This window comes from Scatophagus argus, chromosome 2 (assembly GCF_020382885.2).
Source record: "Scatophagus argus isolate fScaArg1 chromosome 2, fScaArg1.pri, whole genome shotgun sequence".
NCBI lineage: Eukaryota > Metazoa > Chordata > Actinopteri > Scatophagidae > Scatophagus > Scatophagus argus.
This window is the reverse complement of record NC_058494.1, coordinates 7,492,573-7,520,387: the sequence shown is the minus strand read 5'-3', so window position 1 is coordinate 7,520,387 and position 27,815 is coordinate 7,492,573. Positions and strand designations below refer to the sequence as shown.

General features: G+C 41.2%; 1 protein-coding gene across 1 annotated transcript; it reads left to right on the top strand.

Moving 5' to 3' along the window:
* The first annotated feature begins 1,181 nt into the window (after nucleotides 1-1,181).
* abcc6a (ATP-binding cassette, sub-family C (CFTR/MRP), member 6a) lies at nucleotides 1,182-27,677 on the top strand. Its single transcript, XM_046404788.1, has 31 exons — nucleotides 1,182-1,779; nucleotides 4,735-4,911; nucleotides 5,112-5,237; nucleotides 10,056-10,193; nucleotides 13,058-13,180; nucleotides 14,326-14,387; nucleotides 14,525-14,656; nucleotides 15,922-16,128; nucleotides 17,300-17,477; nucleotides 17,718-17,879; nucleotides 17,977-18,069; nucleotides 18,621-18,824; nucleotides 19,600-19,746; nucleotides 19,871-19,958; nucleotides 20,522-20,591; nucleotides 20,683-20,809; nucleotides 20,899-21,075; nucleotides 21,165-21,332; nucleotides 21,568-21,751; nucleotides 21,949-22,033; nucleotides 22,155-22,272; nucleotides 22,826-23,033; nucleotides 23,213-23,523; nucleotides 23,815-24,014; nucleotides 24,221-24,347; nucleotides 24,514-24,615; nucleotides 24,793-24,939; nucleotides 25,077-25,235; nucleotides 25,402-25,568; nucleotides 25,724-25,918; nucleotides 26,258-27,677. Exons 1-31 carry the CDS (start codon nucleotides 1,738-1,740, stop codon nucleotides 26,364-26,366), a joined length of 4,533 nt encoding a protein of 1,510 aa, XP_046260744.1. The 5' UTR covers nucleotides 1,182-1,737; the 3' UTR covers nucleotides 26,367-27,677.
* The last annotated feature ends 138 nt before the right edge of the window (nucleotides 27,678-27,815 follow it).

The window sequence follows — 27,815 nt, the reverse complement described above, 5'->3', positions numbered from 1 at the left end:
ATAATTTTCAACATTTTGAGATAGCTGAAGTGCTAAATAAGAAACACTCACTGTAGGAGCCTGGAAGAGAAACGTAAAGTGATGACTCATTTTTTAAAGAATAATAATCTCATATTTGCACATGGCGAGACACAGGACCCGGTGGTGGTCTGCCTCTCCGCTGAACTTTCCATGTTTCTTCTTTGCGGTGATGATGGCACTGGTGGTGTTAGTCCCAGATGAGACGTTGTCATACTTTCCTGTGCAGCTGCTGTGCTGAAGTTTTTCCCTGCGTCTTGACCAGAGTGACCGTCATCACGCCATTCGATGACGTTTTTCAAGCTGACTATAAAGAGCTTTTAGGAAGCGTGCTCATGTTTTTGTGCTTGCACAGAGTATGGATACATCTAAAAACAGTTTTGTTTTGTTCTTCTGTATGTTTTAATTTAGTGTATCTGTCCATTTCAGTATGCCAGACTGGCACATATGCACTGACACACATAAACAGCAATGATAACATATGGCTAATGTCACTGGTGTACTGTAGCTGAACTTTCAAGTTATTTCTTAAATGTTTCTTTATTCACAAAATGGCCACAGTATCAGACTTAACCCATCTCTGATTCATCATGACACTTTGTGACAACGTTGTGCAATGATTTTTTTCCCCTTACATTTTCCACTTACAGCACAAGTTTCAGTCCAATAAGATGACTAATTAACCAAACTTATTCCCCTTTCTTCCCAAATCAGCAAGTTTTTTTTGCAGTACTTGGAAATGCATGTGATGCTTTGAGCCATTGAGGTTGCCCTGTATTTTCCATTCAACATAAAGAATCAATTTAACTTAGATGTGTCTGGTCTGAAAAACATAATTTTGTGACTCACCGGAGTTAGTGCTAATGTCCTCCACACATGCATGCTAATATGTTAGCACTGAAACACACTTGTGATACACATGAAACAATACCACACATTAGTGACTTGGGTTGCTGAAATCTTGGATGTGAGTAAAATGAACGTAAAATTGTGGCATTTATTTGAGCGTTGTTGGTCTCAGTTTAAAAGGTATGTCTGTGCACAAACACACACTGCATGGTCAGACGACTGGGTTGGGATGTGGGGAAAGGGGCGAGGGAGGTAGCAGCAAAAAAGGAGGTAAGGGGCAGCGAGTGAAAGTGGGAGGAGTGTGTCTGGGTGTGGGACTGTCATCCCATTGAGGGGAGTAGCTGTGGTGTTTTGATTGAAATCCAGGAGATGTGGGAGAGAGTGAGAGAGAGAGAGGGAGAGAGAGAGGGAGAGAGAGAGATATTTCCACCCACCCAACAAGGAGACACACTCATAAACAGCAGGCAGACAGAGTGAGAGTCAGAAAGACACAGGATCTCAGGGCAGCAGCAGTTCAAACAGCAAGGAAGACAGAAACAGAGTTTCATTGAGAGAAGATGTTTTATTAAAGGGGAGGAAAAGTCTCAGACACACTCAAACACACACACACACACACACACATTAATAAACAGCACATTCCACCCAGACAGACAGGCAGGGACAGGCTGAACGCAAGACATACTGCAATTAGCTATAAAGGAAAAATCTAATAAGGACACCTTCTTTTACTGCTTCTATCCCTGGCACACACACACAAACACACACACACACACACACCAGTGCTGGTGCTGAGTGTGTGCTACAGCGTGAGGAGCAGGGTTGATCGACCCCAACAAGTGGAGCATCAGGGAGGAAGAAGCAAGCAAGTGGATGGATGCCTTTTGCAGACTCAGTGGTCTGGACCCTTTGTGGGTGAGTTGTGATGAGTTGACGTGCTCTGAACTCACATTTTTTAATATGTGTGTCATTTTCTTTTTGTTTTGAACAGTTAATGTAGAACCTTATGCAGTTCAGTTATAAAGAGTTTGATATTTTGGATAAGTCAGGCAAGATTTTATGGTCACGAACTCCACAAATGTCTGATATGTGTCAATGTCAGTTAGTAAATATAATGTAAAAACTGTTTTTTTCTGAGCCTGAACAACGACCATCCACTGTTGTTTCATAAATTTAAATACTTAACCCAATGAGATAATTATATTATTTTTGCTCTTCTTTTGCTCTCTTACTCTTTCTCTTAATCCTATTTAATCCTGACCATGGATGGGATTAGTGATTAAAGCCATTAGCATTAGCCACATTAGCACACCGATCTTGTGTTTTTGACCATCGCCTGTGTTGCTCATTAGAGTCTGACAGGTTTTTACAGTCCATTGCTAAATAATAGAATGAAAAATAACAAGCTTGTGTGTAGAAGAGGTAGAGGAGAAGTGTTAACCTAAAGCATCAGCTGGCAGCACTTAGCAGATCAAAATCCTCACAGCATACACTGACCTTGTCAGTTTGCTGCCTGTACTGTTCTGTGTGTGAGGCCACCAGAAATCTAACCCAAAGAAAATCTGAATGGGAGAATTTATCTTTGATGTGTGTTGTTGAGCTTACCGTCAGCCTGCCCTGTGATTCAGCACAATAAGATGCCATGAGGTCACACAGCAGTGAGCTGCTGTTGTTAAGTTTTGTGCGTTAGAAGACCTCCACTTTCTGATTCCCGGCTTGAACGTAGAAGAATGGCTGCAGTCCAGCTGGAAAGCCAAAATTATTGAATGCACTCGCTCCCCACTTGCCTCTTTCCCGTTTTCCTTTTTCTCCCTCTCAGTTTCTGTTTCTCATTATGGGTCTTTCAGTTCTGTACTTGTGCAAAACACCAAATCATTGGTCATCAAACTTTGTTTAAAAAGTGAAAGTAAACTTGCTTATTGTCTCTTTGCCATGAAAGTTCAAAGAACAGATGCAGTGTTCTCAGCTAAATTACATTCATCACAAAGCGTGGAGGATGTTTTTGTCTCACGTTGGCCACAATGTACTATTGGTTATTAAGTGTAGTAATCAACCTTTCACATACTTTTGGAATAGTGTCACTGCTTACTCACAGCCCTGGGGTACCACTGGGAATTTATTTGATTTTAGTACTGAACTGAACATGCACAATCCAGCTCAGCAGAAGAGGTTTGATCCAGAAACACATAGCATACAATCTTTTTAGGGAGGACAAATTTGAAAGGGGCCAATTTAAGAGCTAGAAGTGTATATAGTTTCTTTATTTTTAAATCAAGCCATCCTGTAATTTGAAAAACAGGACAAGGTCTAGGTGAAAATATCAAGAGGGATCGATGCCTTCTAAAATTAGTGTCCTTAGTTCATACATGCCACATATTCACATTAGGCACATAATGTTGTTTTGCTCACAACCCAATGCAAGATTTCATTTATTTAACTTATTAGCTGATGAACTGCATTACAAGGAAGGTAATAGGCATTGAATAACCCTGTTAAATAGAGGATATGAAAGGGGACATTCAGCAGTTTTGCTTTCACATCACTGTGTTATTTTCAGGTAAAAATAGACACCTTGCAGCAGCTAGGCTTTTGGCATCTACAGGTTTACTACAAACACTTCAGCCAAGGGTGAGAAACAGGAGCAAAATGCACAAGAAGGTGCTTGAAGAGGGTCTGACAAGTTGGATTTCTTACATAAAAGTAGTCTGTTCATCCGTCTGCCATTGACCGCAGGAGTCAGAAGAGCCTGTGAAAGTAGCCTCCCACTCACTGCCTCACCAGAGATTTATCACTTTGAAGGATTTTGGTACATCAGTGTTCACAGAGAACATCAGTATACAGTACGTGCAAAATGGTTAGTTCATTACATAACCTTAACCACCTATGTTATTCAGATTTATGTGAGAATTTTTGTGACCCTGTGGTGAGGCAGTGAAATGCAAAGCTCTGATGTGGAGAAGTAGCCTATATAGACTGTGATTCAGAACCGTTGTGGTTCCAGAGGCGGCAAATGGTGGCGATTAATGGTAAATTCGAATTAATCATGGTTCATGTTGAGACATGCCTTCCCTTGAGCAGCAGCATCTATCTGTGTGAAGTCTGCCTCACCTGCCATGGTTCATCTGCAGGGTTGTGGCTGGATGGTCATTACATAATGATGCTGCAGCTGTCACCAATTGTGGCCTCTCTCTCTCTCTCTCTCTCTCTCTCTCTCTCTTATCCCACTTGGGAGTCTAACAGCAGGGCCAGACTGCTCCGCCATGCTTTAAAACCACTTCCTGTGGTGAGTCCACAGGGCAGCCTCGTTAGCTCAGCCAGACACCCTGCCCCTCATTAGGCCAGTGAGGTGATAAACAAGCGAAGCAAGACAACAACAAGCCACTTAGCTCCTGCTGTTTTTTTTAAACAAAAGTCAAACTATTCTGCTCACTGCTGTTATGTAATCGCAAACTTTTGGCTGCTTTTGCCAGCGCACCTAGTCTGTATAGACTTTTATTGCTTGTAGGCTCCATTATTATTATAATCCTTCACCTCACATTTTAATGTGTTGACAGCTTATATCGTCCTACTCAAATTAGGAATCAAGCCAGAGACACAGTCAGATAAAAAAGGTCTTCTTTCAGCTAACTCTCTCTCAGGATTGGGCACAGACACATTTTCTGTTGACTTACTGTGGTTTCCCTCTTCACTGTCTTGATGGATGCAATGCAGAACCTGCATCAAGTTTGGATTCTCTGGATTTGGCCCCTTCCTTCTCTGTCTCTCAGATGATGGATATACACACATCTCACACCTTTACCTCAGTTCCTACCTCTCAGGCATATTGTCTTGATCTGAAAATGGAATTTTCCTACTTTCTCTTTGCTGCAGGACTGGAATCGTACATGGTACACAGCCAATCCAGACCTGACCCAGTGTTTCCAGAACACAGTACTGGTGTGGGTCCCCTGTATCTACTTGTGGTTGTTGGCCCCTTTCTACTGTCTTCACTTGTACTGCCATGACCGCGGACGCATTCGAATGTCCTGCCTCTGCACTGCCAAGATGGTGAGACTTCACATTCACTTTGACCAGTTTTCAATTTTCTGTTCAATTTTTTCACATGACTGAGAGCAGACACAAAAGAAAAATGTTTCCAAGTTTTATTTCAACCAGATCCCCAATATCAACGGAAATATATTGGAAAATGTGACTGTAGATTCAGAAAGTTTCTTCAATCAGTTTTCCATTACTTACCTGTCTTTCAGGTGTTGGGTTTCCTGCTGGCCTCCTTTGGCTTTGTGGAGTTCTTCTACATCCTGCTGGAGAGGAGCCAGGAGATCCATCAGCATATGGTCTTCCTACTGAGCCCCATCATACGCAGTATGACTGTGGTAAATACTATGGCTCTTTCCAAATTTTACTCCTGTGTTTACCCATTTTTACCCTGTTTTTTGAGCCATACGTGCTTTAGCCCCACTTCTAACCTCGCATGACGCTTATATTAGTGTAACAAGGGTGGATGAGTAGCATGCTACAAAATAGTACGATCTATAAACCAAGGTCCATCTTCAACATGGATGTTGGCTTAAGTGAGTTTGTGGACTCATGCATCTGGAATATTGTGAAAAAAAAGACATGAAACAAGCATCAATTGCAGACTGCCAGGCAATCGTGTACTTTTGCAGTAGTTTTACAGAGTCTCTGTACTTTAGTGGTTCATGTATGGAAAAAGCTTTTAACTACAGAGCAACTCCACTGATTTGTAGCTATAATCATACATCTGACACCTGTGCTGCATTGCTCAGGGTAACAGAGAGGTTTTGAGAATATATCAGCCTATGTCCTGCTGGCTTACATGTCAAAGTACGGACAAATGAAAGAATATATAATTTAATATGTTTGCCAGACATGGGAGTGCAACGATGCACAACCAGGGATAGATTTATCATGTTGCAGGCAGTGCAAATATTGCAACACCCTGTAAACACAGGCTGTATTTGACCATCACTCATCAGAGCGCAGAGTAGAGTCCATATGTAATGACATCACTTACTATTGGTTGTGGAGTGGGTGTACCTACGTATGTGGAAAGTTTCAACACAATGAAAAATGTAATTGGTAGGTGCTGTGCAAGTAACCACATGTCATAGATTATCTTCCAAAGTATTCCTTTTCCCCATATCACCACAGATCATAAGCTGATCAGTTAAGGGTGGCTGGTCAGTCAGTCTTGTGGTATCTGTGACTTATACTCTAAATCAAGTTCAACTGAATGTCTTCCAATTTTGGAAGACATTGAATACAAAGGTGATGATACACAATTGTAGCCTATGTCAGACCTAATTATACAGAAAGGTCCAGTCTTTATAAAGGCTACAGGTGTGCTGCTGGATTTGACGCCAATTCCTTCTTTGAGCGCCATTGTTCTGACCAAAACTGTATTTAAGGCACAATGTGTTCAATTGCAGTGACTCTGCAGAAAGAAGAAAAGGGATAAAAGTACACACCATTTGATGATAGATAGATGAGATTTTTAATCTTTATAAATGTGTCTCATGGCACATAGGGTGGGCTACCGAATATTATTTATAGAAGATAAGAACTGGTGTGCAATCAGGAAAATGTTTTCAGTGGCTTAAGTTGATGGAAACAGCCCTGAATGTTTCTCACTCCCACTTATTTCAAATGATACTTAAATGATGAGTAGGAGCAAACAGAAGAGGGCTGCAGCTTGCAACATGGGTGGAATGGCAAGCTTAAAATGTTGTTTATCCTTAGTAGGAGTGATGTAAGAATTACAATGCAGTAAAACAGTGCCGTGCCCATATAGAAAGGGTTGCTGTAGAAAAGCTGACCCACAGATCCAAACAGCTTTACTCACAAAGCTTCCTCTCTCTGCAGCCTTATACAGGTCCTGCACAGTCTCAATCTCCCCAAGTCAGACAGCCTTTCCCACCTGTGGTCTTTTCAGACTCCTGGGTAAATACCAGCACGTGCTTGGATAAAAATACACTGAGACGTCTCTATATTGAGGGACACATTTTAAAAAAGAGTTCTTTATCTTAAGGATATCATTTATCACACTGGGCACACAACAAACATCTATTAAATCATATTAAGTCCTTGTCACCAATCTATTCTCCAAACAATATCTTTATGAAGGGACATAATTTTCTTGATGGCAATTGTTGCCGCCCACCATCACCCTTGGGCACAGGCCTGGAACACTGTGCTCTTTTGCTCTAACCAACTTGTTTTGTTGTCCTTCAACTGAAGCTAATGTATGGGAACAGTTCTGCCCAAGTCAGTCAGCCCACGTAAGAACTGTGGTCAGTATTGATGAAAAGTACACACACGCCACTGACTATAATCAGCAAGATGTAAAACTCCTATCCCTTCCCCAGCACTGCACACTTCCCATGTAATTATAAGGTAGGGTTTTGATTTGGGGGTTAGTGATGGACTTAGTTCCACCCACTGACTTGTACAAACAGATGGACTGATGGTTTGCAGTCATATGGCAAGTCAGAGAGGAAGGCTCAGAGTAGGAGGGTCCTTTCCTTAGGTCTTTAGGTTCAGACTGGGGTAGCCTCAGCCTCACCAGTTTAGGACTTAAAGTACCAGCAGTTGAGAACATACTGTTCTTTCCATGATGGGTATGGTACTACAGACTGATACTGTTGGTCTGGGGATACACAGTCCCATAGAACACTTCCCTCTCCCTTGATTTCATAGGGAGAAAAAAAATACAAATACATATTTAGCTTGTAAAAACTTGACTTTCTTTAATTGCAGTTATTTGATTTAAAGTTAACATATTGTGCTCAATTTCTACTTAATATTTTTATATCAGGTGTCTACTAGATTAGGTTCACATGCTTTAATGTTCACAAAGCACATTGTTTTTCTCATACTGTCCATTACTGGAAAACTTCAGTTTAGCCCAGTCCCTGTTAAGTCCCTATACTGGAAAAGCCCAGTCCACTCTGACTGATCAGCCACACAGGTCTGAGCCAGCACCGCTTACCGTATCTCCAGTCCCTGCAGCACTGCATTATAAACTTACAAAGAGCAAGCACACAGTTACCAGCATCCAACCCACTACTATCATTATTTAGTTGACTTCAAATGAGGCTTAACATTGGAGCAGTCCAGGAGTAAAATGCACACACACACACACACACTTCTTTAGTTTTCCATTTGTTGTGAGGACATTTCTGTCACATTTCCATCAATAATAGCATCAAGAGAACAACAGAACAGTCCCATGCTTAGCTCATGGCTCTCTTCTGGCCCTCGCTAGTTCAAAATATCTTGTGGTTTCACACTCACAAATGTTGAAACACTGTGGTCCCTTGAAATATCCAGACAAGTTGTCTTCTTTGCTTGTACCTTCCATATATTCATGCAAGAACAGCAAAAATCAAGGTGGGCCGTACTTTCATCTAGATGGAGGTGGTGTTGTGTTGCAGCGGAATATGGATAATTTATGGAAGTAAAGGCAGGGTTACTGACAAGGTGTTTCAGACAGTTTAGGGGCAGTGTTTTCTGTAGGAGAGAATAATTCCCTTTTGTGTGGACTTTGGTCACGTAAATTAGCAGACATTTTACATGCACAAAAAAGAAGGAGGGAAGAGAAAAGGAAAAAACTAAGAAGCACAATATGTCCTCTTTAAATATTATTTAAAGCTGGCGTAATTAATATTTACAAATTAACAGTGGATGAAATGACTATGTGTAATGTAAAAGGTGATGATACACAATTGTAACCTTGATTGATGAACCCACAGAGATTTATCACTGACTCTGCTGAGCATTTGATTTGCTAGAGTCAGGATCTTTTCAGCTCACTTTCACTGCTGTCATCAGTGTGTTTGAAAAATTGTGTTAAAAAATACCAAAGTTAAAAATATGAAAGTAAATGCAACTCAGTTACTAACTAGACTACTTATGATCAAGACATTTGCAACCATAAAACACATGCTGTCCTTGTATTAGCATCCCCTCCATAAGTGAGCCTTTGGTTCCAACATCTCAAAGACATTAAAGTCTGCTGGACTGAGCACTCTGAATTCCCCTTAAACATAACACTGTCTGCCTATCTGTATTCATTCATCAGTAAACTAGTAAGATATATAGTGTGGAGGGAATGAGAAAAAATGAATGAGAAAAGGAACATTTTTTATATTGACCAGTACACTTGAAAAATGTTCACACACAATTCTTTCATCTCCACATAAAGTGTATCTGGTTGTCGATGTGAAAAAGTTATATAATGTCCAAACCACTATCGTTTATAACAAGACACTGCTGTGGCTCATCCCAAAGTAACCAATGTGGTACAACCACTTTTTCCCCACTTGGTAATGAGCTGGAATGACAAAGTGACGTCTCACTTGGTGAACCAACCAGGGGCCAATTATAGTGTTTCAATGGTTTAATGCGTGACTTCACTGAGAATAGACAGACACTGAATCAGGCCTGTTTTTGGGAAAATATCACGATATAGAGTTATTTTTTTCTTTCTTTTTCAGAAAGTATATAATAAGATTAAGAAATGTGTACAGGGCATGCAGCATAGCGTGTGTTATTTTTTATAGGTGGAAGTTAGCCAAATCACATCTGTGCCTGTGGCCAGGGAAATCTAAGAGGTCTAAGTTCTTTCTCTGATACCACCATCAGCTGCATTAGATCAGTCTAAATCTGATTATAGCCTTTATGCATCGTTGGCAGTGGCATCTGCAGCTAATACGGGAGAGATAGTGCTTTCAGTCACATTTGAGTGGCACTCATAGCACACAGCAGCTTGGAAAGTTTTGTTTTGTTGTATTTTGTTTTTTCCATCAGATATCCACCTTTACTAAAAACTGAGCTTGAATGAAGCTTAGAACTGATAGTAACTGTAATACTAGTAACTTGAATATCCCTCAGGATCAATAAAGTATCTATATATCTATCTAATATAAAACTGCTCAGTAAATATCTTTTGTTTGAGTTTAAAAAAAAAAAGTCATTCCGTATTTGGATATCATGCTTTCTTGTCCTTATTTGTGATGTCTTTCTAGGCTGTTCATTAAATGTGGCATGACAAATTTGAGATTTGGGTCAATGCTTTATGACTCTCAATTGCTTCCCCTCTTGTGCTGCAAGAACTGCACATGTGAATTCTTAAATTAAATCTTTCTGTCTTACTGTTTGTCTTTCACCAGATCTTGGCCCTGTGCATAATCCAGTTGGAAAGAATAAGAGGCTGTCGTTCCTCCATATTCCTCTTCCTGTTCTGGGTCTTGGCTGTCGTCTGTTCCCTGGTGCCTCTCAGAGCTAAGATCCAGCTGGCTATGGATGAGGTATTTCTTTGAAATATTAACTCTATACCTTGCTATATATTCCAAGCATACAGAGAGGTTCAGCAATACTCTCTGAATTGAAAATAAGAAATAAAGCAGAGCTAAGGTGGATGTGTTTGTCAGGTTTCAACTCTGTGAACCTGTAAAACACCATGCAATGATATCTAATCAGGTCTAATCCTACCCATAGTCTAGACACAAGACTCCAACAGCACAGCTTGAGATACCTGTGTCAGCAAAGAGTCTCTATTTCATCCCCCAATTTCAACCAAAGTAACCTAAAGTTAACCAAGTGCTGGAGGATGACACTGCCAATTCTGGTCAAGCCCGTGTGTGTTTAAGTTTTCCTTTTCTTCCTGTGTCTCCTGTCAGACACTGCAATCATTGTTGTATGGGGTAAGTTTCTATTTAAGCGCACACAGCCATGGGGCAGTCACATTTGCATTTCTATAAAAACACACAAACACACACATCCATATTTCTGTTTTATCGTCCTCAGCGTGACATTCCCACACTGCTTGGGGGAGAGTAATGATGGCCCTGGGATAAATGCTGGTGAGACATGGCAGCCCAGGGTCAGACCAGAGGAACGTCAGCGCTGTGTTTATGGGCCTACACTGCTGTAAACAGAGCCAGATGGAAATCTATGCATCTGCACATAATGCAAGGCCAATGGAATTTTGGCACAGATGTTTTCATTTCATACAACCACACACGTACGCATATGATACACACGTGACCACCCATATATTTCTCCACCATATCATATATCTACATCTTGATGAAACAAGTACATAGGCTCAGTTTCACCTCTTCAGTTTCTCTAAAGATTTTAATACCATCCAGTGTATTTTACATGGTCATGGGAGTTAATGGTACCAGGTAGGCTGTGCTGCAGTGTCATATTTTCAGAATATACAGTCAAAGCTGAACTCGAAATAATAAAGACAGCTTCAAGAGGTTCATAAACCGTGCAAGAACCACTTACTACACCCTAAAACCAATTCAAAAGGTAGTTAGCCTATCATTGACTTTCAAAAGCTAATGCTGTAACTCTCACTGAAGGAATGGTTCAACATTTGGGGGAAACAGACTTATTCACTTTCTTGCTGAGAATTAGATGACAAGAATGAGTGGGATCATTGTGTGTAATGTGTGTAAGATCCATATGAAGCAATCAAGACAAATATGCTAATTAGCTTAACTTAGCACAAAGACTGGAAACTGGAGGGGACGTCCAAGGGTTACAAAATCCACATACTAGCATCTCTAAAGCTTGCTAAATAAGATTTCATATCTCAAATCCATACAAAAACAAAGTGTAAAAAATTGTGTAAATATTAAACAAAATCTTTAATATCCATGCAGTTGCAACAGAAAGAGTACTCAGGAATGTAAACACTCACACACACATAGAGATGTCCCTCCAAAAATGAAGGCATGATAAAGCAAATTAATAGATCATGCATTCATCCATTTTCTATACCGCTTATCAGTCAGGGTCATAGGGGGAGGCTGGAGCCTATCCCAGCTGACTACGGGGGAGAAATTAACAGATCAGTTTTTCCAAAATCTATATTGTAAGGATTTACAAATTTTGATCCCTTTGCTGGTAGTTCACTGTTTTCTAACTCATGGTCCTTTCCCCATTTACCCCCAGGGAGAGGGCCTTTTGGTTCTCTAAAATAAAACCTAATCATTGTCACTCTATTTGGAAGGTGTTTTTGTATATGGGTTCAAGTAAGTCTTGCAGACTATTTTAGAGACAACAATTGCATGACAATCATTTTTGTTTTTTATTTTTTCTTTTCTAAAATTGCACACCCTATTGCAGCACAGCTCAATAGGTTTCTTTGCCTACTTACATAGTTAGTGACGAATTTTCTAAATATTTATAAAGAATGTGTCTAATTCACATTGTAGTGTTGATGCCTCAAGTTGACAGAGTTCATGTTTGTGGACCCTTGGCCATTCTTAGTTTCTTGACCTACATTTTTCCCACCCACTCTCTGACCATCCTGACCCTGTTTTTCACTGTGTGGCCGGATCCATTTGGTCCCTTCGTATCTCCTTTCTGGGCATAGCACCACATTTTTTAGAGAAAGTCATTTTACTGTTTACTATGGCTCTGACTTTGATGCATACCCATACTGCTGCAACACACAACGGACTGGCTGTGGCAGTGGCGTTGACCCAATGGTAAACAATACCTCTGCCAAAACCCACAAAATCTGTACGTCAAGAATAACATGCCTAGTCCTACATTTCACAAAAGTCTCTGAGTGGTTAATATCACAGCTGCTCCCTTGATTGAAAGTAGGGTGCTGGTTTGTAAAACCACAATCTCCGTATTTGCAGATTTGGGCTCTTAGCGTGACTGAGAGGCGACTTTAACTATTGCTTTATTTATATAAAGTACACCATTAAAGACTTTGGGTTTTCACCCTGATTTAGCTTAAAGGTCCAAAATACTCTTTATTGTGTCTGTGATCCTGGTGTATAAACCATATCCTCTGCTATACAATGTGTAAGCATGGGAAAAGCCATGTAATGACTTTACTGTTGTTGTGAAATTGCACAAAGCCACATTGATGATAAATAACACTGTATACAGGATGTTGCGGGATTTGTAAATAACATCAAAGATGACAACCAAAACAGATTTGCATCCTGTTGAAAACCTTATGTCTTGATACAAGGACATTTTTATTTTCTGTGGCATTTTCTTAGCCACAAAGCCAATTAATTTTGTTCCTGGTTCAAAATAAAAGTCAAAGTCACGTAATTTGTCTTGAAAAGCTTCATGCAAACAAAATGAAGGACCTCTTGGCAACCTCATGAATCTCTGTTTTCTTTCTCCACAGGGCATTGCCTCTGATATTGTACGATATCTTGCCTTCTTCTCCTACTTCACAATCCAACTGGCCCAACTCTTCCTGTGCTGTTTTGCTGACCAGTCTCCAGAGGGAAAAACTGTCTTGGAAAAGGTAGGCAGATGAGAATGTATCCCACTTCCGTCAAAACCCGTCCTCTCCAATTCAATAACCAGGAAAGAAAATACATGAGCAACTATCTTGTGGTTTTCAACTTTTGTTGTCAAGACACTTTTCCCTTTTGGAGAAAATGATGTGATTCACCTTCCTCCCTCCCTCCTTCCTCTCCCACTTTCACTTGACCACTTTTGGCTTCCTGTGAGAGGAGTGTGAATGAGTGTGTGTTTTTCCCGTTGTTCTCCTGCATACCATCAGCGCTACTCACTCACATCAGCACTGGAACATCATGACCGCTGCCTAGAGTTCGTGACCACACAACACTGCAGGCATCACTTAATACAGATCTCACTGTCCCATCAAACATGAGCCTGACCAAACGTTTTAAAGCTCAGAATAGCAAGTTGGCTCTGGCTGGCTGACAGGTGAATGAAAATGAGTTTCTAATCAATCAAACACATGTGTGATGTAATATTTCCCTGGTGATAAACAATCAAAATAGCGGGAAAAGTCCCTAGCAAACTCTTGGCCAGTGGTGAGGAGGCTGAGGGTGCAGAAGCCGCAGTCTGGCGTGGTGGACACACCCATTGGTTGCTCCTTGGTGTGTCCTCCTCCTCTTCCTCCACCTCCTCCTCCTCTCTGCCCAAAGCTTTGGTTAGGGTTACTCACAGGAAGAGAGGAAGCGTGGGGATGAAGAGTGAGAGTGCTGGTAATGACGAGAGTAAACACCCTGGTGAGGGGGTGGCAGTGTGGAGAGATGCCATAAAGCATGCGTGAGAGGACAAATTTTCTGTGTGTGTTTCTGTGCGTGTATCCCGTGCGTGTATCCCCATGTCGGACAGTTTGTGATGATACATTTCCTGCTCTGTCTGCACTAGACCTCAAAACGTCATCTTCTCCCTGTGCTAACACTGAACTCTATTTATTCTGTCTCGTGGGAGTTCATGGCCTCTCTTCTCCACAAAGGGCCACCTGACTGTACAGTGCTGTTCACACACATTACCATTCTTTAACACACTCCTCACAAGTGCACCATTCAACCATCAACCAACGGCCACTGTGAAGCTGTGCATGCCTTGAAAGCCTTTAAGTGGTGAGAGATTTATGGCGAAAACAACAGTCTGGTTTTTAATCTGTTGCAGAATCCCTGTCCCGTGAAAGATGCCTCTTTCCTCTCAAAGATTCTCTTCTGGTGGTTCACTGGGTAAGATGGTTCTTCAATACCCCATCATTTTTAGGCTTTGGCTGACTCACTGCAGCAACAGTGTATCCTTGTTTACAATAATTTGTGTGTTTTGTTGATGATCATGTGTGTGAATCATCTCCGCACTGCTTCCTCAGGCTTGTTGTCAAAGGATATCGCACCCCGCTGGCAGCAGAGGACCTGTGGACCCTGAGGGAGGAAGACACGTCACACAAGATCATCTCTGAGCTGCAACAGGACTGGACAGCTGAATGTGCCAAAATTCAAAAGTGAGAACTGACTGATGATAATTGATTGAGTTTACAGGGGAGCCCCAGCAATTTAGCATTGCACTTTCACCATGTTAGGAGACTCATATAAGACACATTAAACAAAAATAAGAGTCTGATCATGTTATAATTAACATGCTAGTGTTGTGCAATTGCATGCTAACATTTGCACAAAACATAAATGTGGCTGATGGGACTGTCATTTGTTTTGCAGATATTTTGTCATAAACTTAAGTATTTGATATTGAGAAATGTTGACCTGATGGTGGCAGTAGAGGGGAAAAAAACACCAAAGTCATTATTCTTTATAAACAGGTGTGAATGCATAAACTTTCACAGCAATCTGTCCCATAGCTGTTAGATTGTGGTGGTTGTGGTTGAGCAGTAGTGAACCAACAAACAAACAAACAAACAAACAACTTTCAGCGTACTGCTGCCCTGCATCAGCACTGCTGCCTGTTCTCTTAGCCCCACCACCACCCCAGCATCCACCTGCAGGCTCACATTGAGGGTTCAAAATGTTTTCTCATCACTTTCCAGTATCTCATACAAGCATATCTGCAGAGAGTGATGATATCAGAGCCTAGAGCGTAACTGCTGCTTTAATAAACATTTGAAACATGAGTCGTGTAACTGAACGAGTGGTTGTGGCATGAAGAACTGTGCAGCAGAAGATCAGTCTTCACAAGGAAACTGCACGTGTTGTCTTTCATGTTTCCTCTGGCTCATGTGGCTTTCTGTTTTAACACAGGCCTGTGATCCACCATACAGCTCCTACCATTGTCACAGTTTAACAACCAAAGTATCAGTTCCATTTTATTGCAATGTGGTCAAATGTCAGCATGGTGTTGGTTGAATTAATCACCCACGCAGAGCATGACTTAGCCATGATTGCGGTAAATTGGAGTTCAGGACATCTCATCAGGCAAACAGGCCAAAAATAAGTCCAAAGGAGTCTCTTGAGGATATACAATACCATAATGTCAAGACAAAAGCCGTGTCATTTTTCAAAGCTTGTTAATATGATCCAGCCCTTTGAAGATCCGTCGTTAAATCCAGTAACTATGTTAGTGAATAATGCTTTTTTACTGCTGCTGGTGAATTCTTGAGTCCATCAGTGATGGTACAAAAAAACACAATTTTTTTTTCTTTATAGTCTGTTTCACATTAACACTTGAAAGGCACCAGCACCACGCTGGAGCATCTCTGACACAGCTGTAACTGCGTTTTCTCTCTCTCTCTCTCTTTCTCTCTCTCTCTGGCAGGCAGGAGAAGGCCTTGGCATCGGGTGTGGCACTGGGGAGCAGATTGCCAGATCAGGCTCAACTCCTCAGGAAGCTGCAGAAGGAGCAGATCTCTGGCTTCTTCCTGCTCAGGACACTGGCACGCAAGTTTGGCCCATACTTTCTGACCGGTACTCTATGTATCGTATTCCATGATGCCTTCATGTTCGCCATCCCCCAGGTGCTCAGGTGAGACTTCAAGGAAAGATTCTCTATCTGCTTTCAGCATGAACCAATCTTGCAATAAACTGTGAAATGATTGCCTTTACAGTCCCAATAACATCAGGATAATCTACAAATGTACTTGTGTATAGTGTCTCATTCTGCATGAGTATAGAAGTTCTACTTTGATAACAAGACGTTCTCAATAAAACTGCTCATAAGACGGTTACTATTGCAAGTAACTGTGTCATTTTGTTTGGACAGAGATGTTGTTGTTGAGTTTTTCAAATATAACTTTTTCAGTGCTCAGACCCACAAACCAAATGGCATTGAGTGCACCGTATTAAAGGAAGCTACAGCCAGTATTTCCAAACCTCAGCTCAGACTGAAATTACCTGGATAGACTGCAATCCAGGCTAAAGTAAAAATAGGCTGTTTTGTGCTTTCTGGGATAAACTGTCCAGTTCAATTTAAAGATTTAAGTAAAAGAGATTGTATTTTGCTGCTATAATTTGAAGAAACATGGGCTTAACAGATTTTGGGAAAACAAAAATACCACAGTCACATCTGTATAAACAAGGCCTTGATTATCACCTCAGATATCACCTTCATTGTTCTATGTTCAATGATTTGTGACACTGACAACCCAACAACAACAGAAGCTGGCAGCAATCAAAATAGGTCATGGCTGACCCACCACCCTCTGCACCATCCCACTAGCCAGACTGGAATGTTGTTGTTGATGCACAGCACAAAATCAGTGGAAGTGTTAATTACGGTCACGGAGCTGTGAGCAAGAAAAGTAGACGAGACCACAGCCCTCTGTGTTCCAGCAAGGAGGACAAGCAGAGAGGGAGAGGAGGCTCTAAATGGCAGAAATGTTGTCGGACCACAATAAGGGAGCCGCTGGCCAACTGTGAGGGCAGCCTAGCCGCAAGCTAAGCAGTGTTGTGCAACCCAGTCGACCAGCAGCCACAGCAGCACTCCAAGGCCATTGGTTTGAGGCACACAATGAAAGTCAACTAATACTAGATTTAGAGAAAAAACACAATAAAAAATCATGTTGACAGGGTAAAAACTTGTCTATGTCTCCTCTAATTTGTATCAGTCTCCACTTTCCAGGAAAACTCATATATAGAAATTAAACAAAAATGCTGAAATCCCGATTAAATTTTAATCTTCTGCTTCTCCTTCATAGTCTTCTTCTGGGTTTCATGAGAGATGAAGATGCTCCGCTGTGGAAGGGCTACTTCTACGCCACTCTAATGTTCCTGCTGTCCTGTCTCCAGTCCCTCTTCAACCATCAGTACATGTACACTTGCTTCACAGTGGGAATGAGGGTGAAGACTGCTGTTATGGGCTTGGTTTACAGGAAGGTGGGTAAATTTCTATCCATGGACAAGTAGCCGCTAACCTCTGGACACAACATAAATTAAGATTTAAACAGCAAAAACAAAAGCTTTCTCTGCTTCCAGACAAGAAAATAGTACACAGTATATGATTAACAGCTTTTACTAAGATGAATGATCGTGTGAACTCTTTACAAGGGTGGAAATTAAATTGCACACAGTACACTGAGGGCCAAAAAGTCTTTGTCTCTTTTGTTGTCAATCCAGTCTTTGGTGATAAACAGCGCTGCCAGGAGGACTTGCACTGTGGGTGAGATCGTGAATCTGGTTTCCGCAGACACTCAGAAGCTCATGGACTTTGTTGTGTACTTCAACGCTGTCTGGCTGGCTCCCATTGAAATTGCTCTTTGTCTCTTCTTCCTCTGGCAGGTATATTGAAATGCAGTGTTTTCACAATACCACTCATTCATGCACAAAAACATTTTAACTGAAAAGCCCTTGACACGATTTTTTTGTTTTATTATAGCATCTTGGACCATCAGCTTTGGCAGGGATTGCCACTGTCATTCTCATTTTTCCACTCAACGGATTCATAGCAAAGAAAAGAAGCAAGCTACAGGTAAAATCTGTTACAGGAATCCTTCACACTTTTGCTCCAATAGTCCTGACATCTGGCATGTTAGGTCAGAAATGCCACAGCTGGTTTAGATAGTGGCTGAAGAGCTGTGTGGGTGTTTGGCCTGGATGATACATTCTCTCTTGTCCTTTTGATGTCTGCCCCATATAACGTGTTTGCAAACAATAAAAGGAAAGGGTGGGCAGTAGAACGACATAATTTTTCATTTCTTTGGAAAAACAACAGACGGTTCTGTAAATTTGGATGCCAATTTCATCGAACCTAGTCTTGGATGCAGTGACCGCATCCCTGTCCCTTTGTTGTTTCCTTGCCATAAAAATTGCTAAAATGTAACAAGCAATAAATTCTTACAGAATTAAACAAGTTCCATGATGTTTAGGAAAACTATTACAGCTGTAACAAGTGCAGACAAACCCATGTTCACAAGTGTATGTATTTGCTTTGGTCTGGTAATTGTCACTGTGCTCCAATTTCAAGCTTAACCAAATTTATTCTAATAATAAAACATCAAACTCTTTTTGTCTGGTCAATAGGAGATTCAAATGAAGTTCATGGATGGCCGCATCAGACTGATGAATGAGATCTTGAATGGTATAAAGATCTTGAAGTTCTATGCCTGGGAGAAGGCCTTCCTGGAGCAGGTTTTGGGGCACAGAGAAAAGGAACTCAAAGCCTTGAAGAAGTCTCAGATCCTTTATTCTATCTCCATTGCATCCTTCAACTCTTCTTCTTTCCTGGTAGGAGCACTAAACTGAAAAAGCTGCAAATAAAAACTCTAAAGTGGCCTAAATGAGTGATGCTGGTGACATTTTCTTACTGTCAAGAAATTCAATGAAAAAACCAAAATCAATGATTAATTGATTCTACTGACAAGTATGTTCACCCAAAGCCTGTCAGAGCTTGCGTTCACTGACTTAGTTTAGCATGTTAGCATGCTAACATTTGCAAATTACCATGAAACACATAAATCAAACTATGGTAGAAATTTAAAATTTGACCTCATCATTTCTCATCAAAGTTTCAGAAGTAATTTCTAGGGGTACATGAATATTTGTACCAAACTTGTGGCAATCCATCCAGTTGTTCTCAAGACATTTGACTGAAAACCACAAACGCAAAACAAGTTTGTTACTTTGTGTCTGGACCAAGCAGTCAGATGGACAGACCAACATTGCTATCCCCAGAGCTGCGCTGCTGGTGTGGAAAAAAAGAAAAGAAAAGAAAAGAAAAGAAACAAGAAATGAAATTATAGTGCCTTTTTTCGAAAGATTCGTGTTTTCAGAAGGAGTGGGCATGGGGCTGAATGCCACAGACAGGGTGGGGAAGTCAGAGAGTACTGAGAGACAGACTAATGCATTGCTGTTGGTTTTGGTCTTTCCATGGGATATATTATACAATTAGAGAAATTTAGAAAAACACCAGCCTTATCCTTTAAATTGTGTCTCTAAAGATCATTTATCATGCAAGTCTTTGCCTGTAAAGTTCACATTTAGCATCTTTTTTCCCCCCAAGATTGCCTTTGCCATGTTTGGAGTCTACGTGATGCTTGATGACAGGAATGTCTTGGATGCACAGAAAGTTTTTGTCTCAATGGCACTCATCAATATCCTGAAGACCCCACTTAGTCAGCTTCCATTCGCTATAAGTACAACTATGCAGGTAGTTGACATTTTAATTATACACTCATAATTGCTCTGCCATGTTTTATATTTCTATATTGATATTTTCATGGTTCCATATAGGAATAAAAATCAGTTAGGTAACCACTGACTCGTTGTTTCAGGCAATGGTTTCACTCAGACGTCTGGGAAAGTACCTGTGCTCAGAGGAACTGAAAGTGGACAATGTCTCAAAGACTCCACTGAGTTCTGGTGAGAACCCCACCCATGTATAAACTGTTACAGAATAAACTACTGTATTGCACTGCTTAATTTCACCAATTTCTGTAATTTGTTCCCCATGCTGCATGAAATCATAGGCTGTCATAATCAATATATGCAGCCCGCAAGATTTTGTTGTTTATATCTGTGGAGTACCACAGCCTTGTATGGATCATGTGCACTGTCACTTCCTGGGTCCCGGGCTGACTAGTAGACAGGGTAATTATAGGATGTTCCCATTTAGTGGTTAAACATAAATCACAGTTTGAATTCAGACATATGATTCAGAGAGAAATAAAATAAAATACTGCACTCCTCTGTCTGTAATCTGTCAACACTTCCTAAGACAGCTTGTGAAAAAGCAACAGCTCTGTAATTTCTATGATTAAGCAAATTCACTTGTAATTACGCCCAGACTGAACTCTGACAAGTTACTTCAAGGGGGAAATTTTGTTTTGAAAGTTTGTTTGTCGTTCAGGTTGAAGGAACATGCCCTGTCCTCAGTGTTTACTGAAGGTTTTGTTCATTTTCCTCAATCTTTCATTCTTGTTTAGATGGGGAAGATGTGGCGATAGAAAACGGCACTTTTTCCTGGTCTGCTGAGGGCCCTCCATGTCTTAAAAGGTAGAATAAATGAAAAAGAATAGAAAAAGTTACAAGATCCACAATATAAAGAAGGGGAGACTTACAAGACAATTCTTTTCTTTGATGACAGGATCAACATCCATGTGCCACGAGGTTCCCTTGTCGCCGTGGTTGGACATGTGGGCAGTGGAAAATCCTCTTTGTTGTCTGCCATGCTTGGTGAAACAGAGAAAAGAAGTGGTCGTGTCTCTGTCAAGGTACTGAGCTCATGTTAGAAAGTTCTATTCACCGTTGTGAGTTTCATTTTACAAATACTCACAGTCTTTTCCGACATCTGTCTTCACAGGGCTCTGTGGCGTATGTGCCCCAGCAGGCCTGGATCCAGAATGCCACAGTGCAAGACAACATCATATTTGGCCGTGAAAAACTTAAGACATGGTACAACAGAGTGCTGGAGGCCTGTGCACTGCTGCCTGACTTGGACATCCTACCTGCTGGAGATGCTACAGAAATTGGAGAGAAAGTAAGAAAACTAAGAAATTGTACAAATTTTTTGCTTGTCACCAGATTTCTCCAACATTTAACTAAACTGGAACAATTGTGTTCATGCAGGGACTGAACCTCTCTGGTGGGCAGAAGCAGAGGGTGAGCCTGGCCAGGGCTGTCTACAGAAAGGCTGATGTATACCTCCTGGATGATCCGCTGTCTGCTGTTGATGCACATGTGGGTCAACACATCTTTGACAAAGTCATTGGACCAAAAGGAGTCCTTAGAGACAAGGTAAGATATGTAACAAAACCTGGAAAGTATAAGTCAACCTGTTCAATTTAGCTTCAGAGAGCCAAAATATGGCTTTACAACACCTAAAACATTTACGAGAATGTGAACTGCGCTGTTGTTATCATAATATGGAAACCACCACTTTGCTGACATTTTTGTTTTAAAGAAAGCCTCAATTTACTGTTGGATTGTGCTTACATCTTATTTTTCTGTCTTGTGTGGCTTGCTATAACAGACCCGCATCTTGGTGACCCATGGGATGAGCTTCCTGCCACAGGCTGACCATATCCTTGTGATGGTAGATGGAGAAATCACAGAAAGTGGGTCCTACCAGGAGCTCCTCAGCCGCCATGGTGCCTTTGCTGACTTCATCCACACCTTCGCCAGCACAGAGCGAAAAGAGAGCGCCATACAGAGAGGTGAGGAGGCGTTTCAGCAATACATGAAAATAAATAATTTAAGACAGTGTTCTGTTTCTTTGAAGTTTTTTTTTTTCAGTTCTTAATTCCCTAACTTTCTGTTGAAAATGTGCGCAGTAAGGACTAATATGTGATAAACATCAGTCAGAAAATGAATAATCGCAATTAATATCTGAAAACCTGTCCTTTTCTTGTAGCTGGTTCAAGGAGGTCCAATGCTCGTCTCAGCATGGTCGACTTCATGCCATTCTCCAGAGACCTGTCACAGGAGCAGCTCATTGGGTGCGTAAACAGATATATGAATTGTAAAACTTTCAAGATGTTTGGCTTCCTAAGGATCTCTCTCTTTTTTTTTTCCTTTTTTTTTTACGAAACTAACCTCTGGTGTCTCTATATTTGTCAGGGGTGACACCACTAATACCAACCTGCAGAACATGGAGCCTGTGTCTGACACAGACCAAGAACAAGTTCCAGAGGACTTGGGCAAACTGACTGAGGCTGATAAGGCCCGCACTGGAAGGGTAAGTCTGAAAAGGGCTTTTATGAAATTGGGCAACAAAGACACCCCCCTTCTTGTTCCAAAACTCAAATTATTCATACATTTCATACAAAGCTGATTATTTTGTTTTTCTGGTTCTTGCCCACAACTCTAATGTTTTTATTCATTCTCATCACTCTCGTAACATCATTTGTGGCTGATGTAGGCAGGTGTTTTCAGTAAAAAAACAAAAAAGAGCATTTAGAGCACACTATTTTCTTCAGAGGTTGGTGGAGAACAAAAACATTGCTTAAAGAGTCTGTCTGTTGGGTTTACATTTGTTATGTGACCAAAAACACAGCTACAAATGAATAATAAGGTCGCTGCATATCTGCTTGATGGTCAACTGTTTGCTAACAAGTGTGTCATATCAATTTTAAAGGTGTCAATGTTGAGTTTACTGCTTTTTTCTGATGCCCTCAGTTTTGCTGGTTTAATGAAGAAAAAACAGTTGAACAGTTCACACAAAGGCAAACCAAGTTAAGTTATCGAATTCCTTGAGATTGACTGGTACTTTTTGTGTTTTTCTACAACAGGTGAAGTTGGAGATGTACAAGAAGTACTTCAAGACCATCGGCTTGACCATCATCATTCCCATTGTCTTCCTGTATGCCTTTCAGCAGGGCGCGTCATTGGCCTACAACTACTGGCTCAGCATGTGGGCTGATGATCCTGTTGTTAATGGCACCCAGATCGATGCAGACCTGAAACTGACTGTCTTTGGCGCATTGGGCTTTGCGCAAGGTCAGTTAACATCAGAAAAAAGCATAGATAAGATCAAATACAAGGAACATAGGTAACTCCAGTGACTGAAATTTTGATATTTATTTATTTTCTTCTGAAAGATGTGAAAACTTTTCTCCTGAAAAGTATTGATTCGTCCTCGGCTCTGATTTAATCAAACATTTTCCCTCTCTCTTCAGGTGTCGCCATTTTTGGTACAACTGTCGCCATCTCCATCTGCGGCATCATCGCCTCTCGCCACTTGCATATGGACCTGCTGATCAATGTGCTGCGCTCTCCAATGTCTTTCTTTGAGTGCACACCCAGTGGCAACCTACTCAACCGCTTTGCCAAAGAGATTGATGCCATCGACTGCATGGTCCCTGATGGCTTGAAGATGATGCTGAGCTATGTCTTTAAACTCATGGAGGTCTTCATCATTGTGCTGATGGCGACACCTTTTGCTGCTGTGATCATCCTGCCTCTCGCTTTCCTTTATGCTTTTGTCCAGGTACAGTATTCCCCCAACATTTAAACTCACCAGTAAGGACTTTGTTATTTATGTTTTCTTTGGGAGCATTATGATATGGGTGGTTGAGCAAGAGCCGAGTTTAGAGTATGTTTTTGGAAAGCTCTGAGCTCCAAAACCAACCCTGCTGATTTTGCTGTTCGCTTGTGTTTTCGTCCCCACCTGCTGACATAGATGTTACACATTCACTCTGAATTACGGGAAAGCCCTCAGTGCTAACTGTTGGTTTCACTCATTAAAACTGGTGTTTTACTTTTCCACTGTGGGCTACAGAGCTTCTACGTTGCCACATCCTGTCAGCTGCGGCGGCTGGAAGCCGTGAGCCGCTCACCCATCTACACCCACTTCAATGAGACGGTGCAGGGTGCCAGTGTCATTCGGGCCTTTGGCGAGCAGTCAAGATTTATTCTGCAGGCAAATAAGAGGGTCGACTTCAATCAGACCTCCTACTTCCCTCGGTTTGTGGCCACCAGGTGAGCAGATAAGTGAAGGTTATAATGAGCTTTAATTTAATTCATACATTCATGTCTCCAGTCACAGTTCACGATGGACAACAATGTTTCATAGCACCAATGGTTACCATGATTGCTTCATGTTAAACAAAAAAGCTGTGGCTTTAGTGATGATGAAATGTGTAAGAGCTTTCCTGCCCACAGCTAACTCAATGTTACATCCACAGGTGGCTGGCAGTCAATCTGGAGTTTATTGGTAACGGTGTGGTCTTAGCCGCTGCCATTCTCTCTGTGATGGGAAAAAATACGCTGAGCCCAGGCATCGTTGGTTTGGCTGTGTCACACTCCCTCCAGGTAAGAGGCTCTGCTCACACACATGCTAACATGGTGCATGTGGCACTTAGAGGTTAAACAGGAAAATGTGAAATAGGAATGCATGGCTTTGCTCAGTCAGCGAATGCATTTAAAGTGCAGGAAAGAAAATGGTTTAAATTAAACCTCAGTGCATTGGATATTACAGGTGACTGCAATTCTGAGTTGGATTGTGAGATCCTGGACCGATGTAGAAAACAATATTGTCTCTGTGGAGAGAGTCAACGAGTATGCTGATACAGCTAAAGAGGTCAGTGTTCCCACCACACACACATACACGGAGAATTAAATGCTTGATATGTTGCAGTGTTGCGTTTCACAACGTGTACTGCATCAGTAACAAATCACTTCTCAGGGCACTAATTCCAACCTTTTACAATAAGAGGGCTTTTTGTTCCCTAGTCACCTTTTGTTATTGTCTTTTCAGGCCAGTTGGAATATAGAGGGCAGCTCCTTGCCCCTGGCCTGGCCCCAGAGAGGTACTTTGGAGTTCCACGACTATGGGCTGCAGTACCGTAAAGGCCTTGAGTTGGCTCTGAAGGGCATTACCTTAAATATTCATGAAAGAGAGAAGGTGAGTCTTCTTGTACGATATTGTATTGTATATTGTATAACAGTTTCAACAGTCTTAATCCTGGATCTCTTGAGTTCCTTGAGTTGCAGAATTATGTCATAGATAAATACTCAGAAAAAAACCAACTCTTTTTCCAGGTTGGAATTGTGGGTAGGACAGGGGCAGGGAAGTCCTCACTTGCCCTGGGAATCTTCAGGATCTTAGAAGCAGCAAAGGGAAAAATCTTCATAGATGGAATCAACATTGCAGACATTGGACTCCATGACCTCAGATCACGCATTACTATCATTCCTCAGGTACGACAGCAGTATTAACAGAAACCGAGGCCTGGCTTTCATCATGTAAACTGTTTGCAATAGCTGCAATCCCTGTTCAAAGTGAAATAAACCATTCTCCTGTAGTAATCCTGTTACGAATCTGGACAGTTTGGTGATGAACAACATCTGCTGTCCCCTTTCCCAGGACCCTGTGCTGTTCTCAGGCTCCCTCCGGATGAATCTTGACCCCTTTGATACCTACACTGATGAGGAGGTGTGGCGTTCACTGGAGCTCGCTCACCTGAAAAACTTTGTCTCTAATCTGCCTGACAAACTCAACCATGAATGCTCAGAGGGAGGAGAAAACCTCAGGTACACACAAGAGTGCACGCAGACCACTGGCTATAGTTTTGCCCTGTCAGTCACTCATATATTATAACAGGATATCCACACAAACCCGCAGGATACATATGGGATAGAATCTAACATGTGATTCCAACCTTCTCTCCAACTCTTTGTCTGCGCAGTCTGGGACAGCGTCAGCTGGTGTGCCTGGCCAGGGCCTTGCTGAGAAAAACCAAGATCCTGGTTTTGGACGAGGCGACGGCTGCTGTGGACCTGGAGACAGACACGCTCATACAGTCAACAATCCGCACACAGTTTGAAGACTGCACCGTCCTGACCATTGCTCACCGACTTAACACCATCATGGACTACACCAGGTACTACTAATATTTTGTGGTATTTAGTGGACTGACAGATTTTTAAGTAGAATACCAAATATTTGATGGTCACAGCTTCCCTATTATACTGCTTCATATCACTGTAATAAGAGTATCTTTGGATGCCCTTACAGCTTTTACTTCCATGGGGGCATATAACTTTGGCTTCCGGGGACCTATAATGGGCATTTGACATTGTTTTGCAATTTAGTGATAAAACAATGGGCCTGGACACTCTAAATCCACAGCTTTATCACATAAACATCTGTTAAGGCAGGTGTAATACAAAACAAAATCTGTATCTGAAACCCATCTTCCCCTTTTTCTGATGCTTCACAGAGTGATCGTCATGGACAAAGGCCACATTACCGAGATGGACTCTCCAGCCAACCTCATCGCACAGCGGGGACAGTTCTACCGAATGTGCCGGGAAGCTGGACTTGTCTAGGTCTTCACTGGGCTTTGTGCCATTGAGCTGGTGTCCTAGTGAACAGATGCAGCACCTTATCTGTGGCTCTCCAACACACATTAAATCGGGACATTCCGAGCTCGGTGGCAGCTCAAACCTCCTCTCCACATGAGGGCATTGTTAAAGAATCTCAAGAGCAGCTGCTGACACAGTCCCTATTTGTTGGTTTTTTAATACACAGAGACACGCCGTCTTTAGTCGAGAAAAGGCATTGTGAACCTCAGATGATGAACATTCAAAATAAAGCTACAGTGGATCGTTGAGAGTCTTCAAGCTATAAATATTGTATATAGTATATATAGTGGAGTCAGTTTATTCCACAAGAGGATTAAACAAGGAGCTGGAATGAAAGAGTATCACAATTTTCATTCTCTTTTTGAATGGGAGCTATATTATTTTTGTAGTTTTCATACGTTTTATAAAGCACATGACATATTTTTTGATGTTGTCTCAGGCTTAAACATTAATGTTTACTCACACCTTTTTAGCCTTGTATACAAGAAAAGAGGCAGTTTTGTAACTGTAAATTGATTTAAATCTATTTCGTCTTCTTGTTCCAGAAACTGGGACAGGAAATACTCTGACACACTAACCTTCAAAAGGTTCTCCCTGGCAAACACAGAGGAAGTGAGGTTTTCGCAGCATTCAAAATCTGAGCTGGAAGCAGCCAATTTGGAATTTTTATATGTCAGGGAAAAAGAGGAAAACACTGAAGTGAGCCAAGACATTAGCAAACATCCAACTATGTTGTGGCTATTGTTTATTTCTGTCAAAGTAAACACATAAAAAAGTCAATAGAGACCTTGCTGGTCAGATTTAACATGATGTCGGTAGTGAAAACCACCATGAATGAAGAGAATGCCTCAAAACAATGGTGATAAATTTCTGTGTGACTGTCTCTCTGCTTCTACCACACGACTCAGGCCAGATACACATATGCAGAGAAGAAAAAAAATATCAGTATTTTTCTTTTGGTGCTGACATGACCAACTGTAAATAGTCCATGTTGACCTTTACTCTTGATTCAAAGAAAGAACCCTATGAACTTTTCAAATAGAAGAGAGGCATTTACTGTTTTTGTCTTACTGGTTTAGACAAGATATTCTAAGAGAAAGCTTACAGTTTATTTATGTCATATGACAAAATGTAGTAAGTGTCCTTAACATTTTAAGGATTATATTATATTTATACTTTTTATAACAATCTTGTTTGTTTTTCACTGACCATTTACTGTTAATGTACTGTCTTGATCCATATGTCATGCTGGATAATAAAATTTATATAAATCTGTGGTATGGTTATCCTTGAATTTGTGTCTTTGTAACAGCGTGTGGGTAGAAGATCAATAAGCGATAATGCCTTCAGTCGGCCCTATAAAAAGTGAAATTTAAAAAAAATGTCAAAAAATGTCAGGCCTGTGATGAGCCG

Bases quoted from the DNA above. Each gene is read 5' to 3' on its own strand.
- abcc6a (XM_046404788.1), top strand. From the start codon at position 1,738: ATGGATGCCTTTTGCAGACTCAGTGGTCTGGACCCTTTGTGG. The intron at 5,238-10,055 runs GTAAATACTATG...GTCTTTCACCAG, and splicing joins TCATACGCAGTATGACTGTG to ATCTTGGCCCTGTGCATAAT. The intron at 16,129-17,299 runs GTGAGACTTCAA...TCTCCTTCATAG, and splicing joins GCCATCCCCCAGGTGCTCAG to TCTTCTTCTGGGTTTCATGA.